Raw genomic sequence first — 6000 nt, forward strand, 5'->3', positions numbered from 1 at the left:
GAAGGAACTGACTTAGACTATTTACTACTTGGTTAGAGGAAAAATACTATGAAAACTATGAGCAGTATTGAGTTATTAGAGAAAAGTTATCACTGGGGAAGTTTTCTGCTCAGGAACTTTAGATGTCTTTTGCTTTCGGGAGTGCAGAATTTTGTCTGTAGATAGTAAGGTGAGAAAAAAGTAGAGTAAAGCAGACAACTAGCTAAAGCAAACAAAGGAAATAAAAAAAAACTCTGTTTGATGTATTCTAGTGGAAACCTTTACTTTTGTCTTATACCTAGGTGAGAAAATGTTTAAAATTGACAGTGGGAGAAATGCACCACTCCACTCTCCTCCTTCAGAGCACTACACCATTATCTTCAACACTTTTGTCATGATGCAGCTTTTCAATGAAATCAACGCACGCAAAATCCATGGAGAGAGAAATGTCTTCGATGGCATCTTCAGAAATCCTATTTTTTGCACTATTGTACTGGGTACATTTGCTATTCAGGTAATGATTTCGTCAAAAATTGATACCTACTCAAAAGAAATTTAGGTGACTTTTTTTTCTATGCCTGTTTAATGTAAAAGATGTAGGAGGCACAATAATTACAAAACCACCTGGATTCACGTACTTTCTTAATCAGTATGTTTGTCTATAATGGAAAATTGTGTAGTCATCCTAATGAACATAAATGTTGATCATTATCACCCAGTGAAATCTTAAATTAATCTGAAGATATAACAATAGCTGTCATGGTTTGTTTACTTTTTTGGAGATATTATTAAATATTATACTAACCAATAGCAACAAGGTATTTTACAATTGCTCTATAGTATTAATGCATTCTTCTAAGGTTAAATGTCATTGCCAAATCCTATTTCAGGTTCTCAGTAGTACTACTCCTTGATAGTAATTCTTCATATCTATCTCAAAAGTTTGTTGTCCCAATCATATGTAAACATAATTACAGAAATACAGCTTTTTCTCAACATTTATAGTTTTTATTTCATAAGATCTCTAATTCCTCATTCTGCTTTAGTCTCCATCTATTTGCTGTCTTCTATCCTGTACCTGACACAATCTGACATTACCTTTCAGACCTCACAGTTGCTGCATTCAACTATTTATACGTTTATGACACATATGACATATACATGAACTATTTGTATGACATTAGCACCAATTCTGCAATGGCATCCTAGAAACCATCAGTTTTGGGACCTTTTTCATAAAAGGAATAAGGAGAAGAATAGAGTCATTTCAATCTGTACCACAATAGTTTGAAAACAGAAAAGGAACCAATCAGTAAATTAAGTGTGGGATAAAGAAAGGACACCATTGTGTGGAGGTAGAAGTTGACAGTGATGATCTTCAACAGCTCAAGAACAAGGGTTTGCTAATCTGAACCAGAATGCCTCCAGAGAGGCCTGAAAAATTCAGAGGCATCTTTACATTATTTGTTATGGGAATTTTTTGAGAATGTTTTCCTAGTTCTAGTCATTACTGTACTCAATTTCATGTGGCTGTAGAAAAAGTGTTATCTAGCTACTAGCCACATTTCTGAATCTGTTCCTAATTTGACTCCTCCCTTCCTGATTTTCTCATAGCAGAAGTATTTCAGAGCACAGTTCACAACAACAGATTTGCACTCTGACAGTGAATCAAAAAGGATACAGTTGTTTAAGACTGTTCAGGCTGTGACTCTCGTTTACTTTTCAGTCTTAAAGTCAGGTAACTTTCCTTGGGACAATAAACGGTTACTCTTTCTATTGTTTCTTCTCTTATGGAAATATAACTTTGAATAATGTTGTTTGCTGAAGCAATGTCAGAATAGTACTCACTATTTTGTCTGTGTGTGAGCCAAGCATTTTGTTCTAAAGAGAAGCTGATTAACTCCAGCAGCTTGGTCTATTTAGATGTATATGAGAGATTGCAGAATTGTTTTTAACTTCATGCTTAAAACTTACTACATTCCATGTGTATTTAATTGTTAGGAGAAATTACTAGATTTTTTTAAGTACAAACAGCAACTAAATATTTCACACAGATTTACTATTCCTTTTGTACTTTCTGCTGAGTAGAGGCTCACTAACTCTGAGTGCAGCAGTTACACTAACTGTCCTCATCCAAAACCTCTCTGAAAAAAATCAACAGCTTTGGCAAAAATTTCAAAGGAACAAAACGGAGACTCTTAAAACGTAGCATCCAAAGAATCAGAAAATTCTTCTGAAAGCTCCACAGCAGCTTGACAAACAAAGGGATAATTATCACTCCTGTCCTTAGAAAAGCAGTAGCTTGCTTTTTTTTATATTTTAATCCTTTTTTTTCTGCTTTCAGAGTAAAATAATAAGATTTTCATATTGAGGGAAGATGGTTTAAAAGATGAAATACCTATCATAGAGCAGTTGGAAAATTCTTAATGTGAAGTTGTAACTTCTTTCAAGTTTAGCATTCTATTCATATTTATTTGTCTACTTTTCCCTTACTCTGTCCAAACATTTCCTGTCCACTGCTTTCCATTCTGTCCCCTTCCTTCTTCCTGTATATTTACACAGAAAGAGCAATGTTCACTGTTTGTTCATTGTTTACTTACTAGAAGAGACAAATGACTTTTAACTACTGTTATGCAGCTTTTGAGAGTTTACATAACTGAATTCTGTTGTAAGGGCCATTATTTCATAGCAGTACTGCTAACAGAAAATAATAATATTTGATTTTCAGTTAGCAAAACGTTCTCAATCTAACCAGGCTTAGAAACTTGTTCAGGTTCTGTGGGTGCTGGTTGTGTCTCCTGCATAATATAAATAGGTTCTTATCCTGTGTGATTTTCCCACCATCTTTCTCCAACAGGACTAAAGTTTGGCAGCGTCAGTCTATCATGATAACACATCTGTAAGTGTACAATAAAATATCAGAAAGAAGAATTTCTTGAGCAGAGGCCATTCCAAAATAAACTGCCATCCAAAATAAAGTATTTACCCCATTTCTTCTCTGCTTTTCTTTGTAGATAGTAATTGTCCAGTTTGGAGGAAAACCATTTAGCTGTTCTCCCCTGCAGCTTGATCAGTGGATGTGGTGTGTATTTATTGGATTAGGAGAACTTGTATGGGGTCAGGTAAGCATCCGGAATATGCAAAATATCTTTTGTTTTTATAAACCAGTCAAAGTCCAATTTTTGCCACCAGTCACACAAAAAAACAGCTCATAATCCTACTATCCTGTTTCCTTCTCAGAACAGCATATTTGCCACACACTGAAATACAAATAGCTCCCTAACTACTTTGATCATTTTATCCCACTTTTACTTTTCAATCCTGTTAATTTTGTATTTTTTTTTTTCCCTAAGCAGGGTATGCAATCACAAAAATCATCCTCAGTGCTCTGTGTGAAAGACATTTGATTCACAACCTATAAGCATAAAACCATATAGCAAACGCACCATAACCTTCCTATAGAATACCCAAAGCAATGTCTGTTTGGCCACGACAAATTTTTGAAAGTAAAAAGAGATTCCAGTGCTGTGTCAAACCACGTCTTGTAACTTGCGTAAGACCAAGCCCAGTGCATTTAATATATGCCTGCAACAATCCTACTTTTGTGTGCAAAGGACAGAGGAAGGGGTGACAGAAAAAGGAATTTTTTTTCCTAGCCTAGTTGCAGAAAAGTGCAGATTAATTCACATGTCATTTATGAATTCTACTAAAACCTGTGTCATCATTAGGTGATACCAGGTTATGTATACAAGTAAAAAGAAGTGTCTATGTGATAATTAAGTTATGTGATTAGCTGTCATAGTATAGTTACAACTAGTTTTGTTAAAGTATTACATTTTACGTACAAAATTGGATTGCAATTAATAGTAGTATTTTTTTAATTTTTGAATATACTTTTAATGTCTTTAAGTTGGTGCCACCTGACACATCTTAGGAAGTGTGAAAAATATTAACATTTTACTTCTCAGATATAAAGATGCATATCAATCTGCTTGTTTGCCAAGCAAGAAATTGCTGATGCAGTTGAATACAGAATTGATCTGATTGAATTGTAATGTGTAAATTCTAGCTTTCAAAACTGATTATGGGGAAAAAAATATTACATAAGCTTTTTGTACAGTTGAACCTTAGATTTTTTTTGAAGAATAAGCTCAATTACAACAGCTTTTAATACATATTTTGCTGAAAATCACCATCATTACATTGTGCTAATGTAGTTATTATCTGAAGGCGAAATTTGAGTTATTAAGTTACATGGGGAGAAAATAAAGTTTGATAAATCCTGGAAAGTAAAGCTCTGTTTGCACTGATGGAAAATACCAACTTTGGGGGAGGAAAAGAAAAGTGTGGAAAGGGAGATAAAGCCTGTGAGTTATATGAGGTCATTCAGCTTGAAGAACTTCCCACAGACTTTGATCATGTACGATTCTGAATTTTTGGTGTATGTAGTTATTACATTGCAACTGAAAACTAAGAATAGTTATCAGCATGTTTTTGATTCAGAGGTGGGCACAGTCTCATCCTTTCTGTGAATGCCTGGCCATTTAATTAAAATCGGTATGGGAATGCCACAACAATTTAATCACTGAAAAGGCTACAGTTTTATGTGGAGGAAACAATAAAAACTTTCCCTTGTGGTCAGTATTTAGAGACCAGAAAAGAAAAACAGAAGCGAATAACATGCTTTTCATGACAGATCGTCTGTGAAAAGTTCTTTCCTCGTGGAGCTCTGTGGTAGGAGACACCTTCAGATGAGGTGCTTCCCTTCCTTCTCAGGCTTTTCTTTCCTCCTCTGATTAATTCTACTGTGGAGCATAACAAATTTGTTAGCCCTTTGCTCTAACACTTTCTCCACACCCTTCTTCTCACCCCCTTAACCAATCAAGACTTCAAATTTTAGATGCAAAATCTGACACTTCTAAATGGTTCTTAAAGGTTTAAGGAATTTTTGGAATGCAAATCTGCATTGCTTTGAGTGACAGTGGTTTCTGAAAGTGGCTCTCAAGACTTCTGAAAACAAGGTCTTTCTAGAACATTTCAGGTTATGTTCTGAAAATTGTTGTAACTTTTCAAAATGGTACTTTACTTGAGAATAATAATTATTATTACTCTGTATCTAATCTGTTGAGTCTGCCATTACTTGAACAAGGCTGGTGTCTGCAGATAAGGGGAAAAAAAGCACCAAACACCCAAACAAAAAAATACAAGAACACTCTAAGAAAAGAATTACAGCAGATTCAGCCTAGCTAAAGGAGAGCTATGTTCTATCACACAGTCAATACCAAATATAATTGCTTATATAAATGCTGTCTTGCAAGCCCTTCATCCACATCAGTTTCATCAGATATCAAGTAGCTTCTCTCTATAGAGTACTGGCATCAAATTTTTTGAAAGCTGGGAAGCTGAAGCAGTTTCAATAAGTACTGCAATAACTAGCACTTACCTTTTATTTTTTCACTCCTGCTCTGTCTTTGCTTGTGTCACGCTAATTCATTCCTTTTTCAAGCTCTTCAGGTTTTCCAGCACAAAGTACATTCTAAAAGGTTTCATAGTTTTGGACATTTCTTTATCTGTCTTTAACAGTGATGTAATAAAAGTAGCATTGTGGTATACAAAATTCAAGGAGACCTTCAGCAAAATCAACAGTATGTTTTCATCCTGAAAATATATGGTACCTCTTCATCCATTTTCTTCCAACTGTCAGCTATATGGAGTACCTACAACACTCTTATCTTCAGAATAACTTAGCTTAGTCTGTGCTATGGCTTATGTGATCTGGACAATACCACATGCCAGATGGCCGCAAAAATCATTTTGACAAACTGAATAAGACTTTCATCCACCAGACAGCAACTTCTATGGCTGTCGAATGTCCGAGAGCTGTAGTTTCTATGTTCTATGTTGCAAAATTCTTTTCTGTTCCAGCTGACTCCATTTTTATCCACACATCTGGACTTCAGAGATGTGATTGCTCACTGCTGAAACAAAAACAAAAAAAACAAACAAAAAAAAAGAAAATGA

General features: G+C 34.9%; 1 protein-coding gene across 9 annotated transcripts in view; it reads left to right on the top strand.

The window, feature by feature from the left end:
* Positions 1-6000, top strand: part of ATP2B2 (ATPase plasma membrane Ca2+ transporting 2) — a 363788-nt gene that overhangs the window by 336488 nt on the left and 21300 nt on the right. For all 9 annotated transcript variants that reach the window (XM_010718404.3, XM_019620005.2, XM_010718405.3 and 6 more), the window contains 2 exons: positions 282-493; positions 2994-3101. In XM_010718404.3, coding sequence (XP_010716706.1) covers positions 282-493; positions 2994-3101 — 320 coding nt within the window. The remainder of the gene's footprint in view (positions 1-281; positions 494-2993; positions 3102-6000) is intronic.

This window comes from Meleagris gallopavo, chromosome 14 (assembly GCF_000146605.3).
Source record: "Meleagris gallopavo isolate NT-WF06-2002-E0010 breed Aviagen turkey brand Nicholas breeding stock chromosome 14, Turkey_5.1, whole genome shotgun sequence".
NCBI classification, from domain to species: domain Eukaryota; kingdom Metazoa; phylum Chordata; class Aves; order Galliformes; family Phasianidae; genus Meleagris; species Meleagris gallopavo.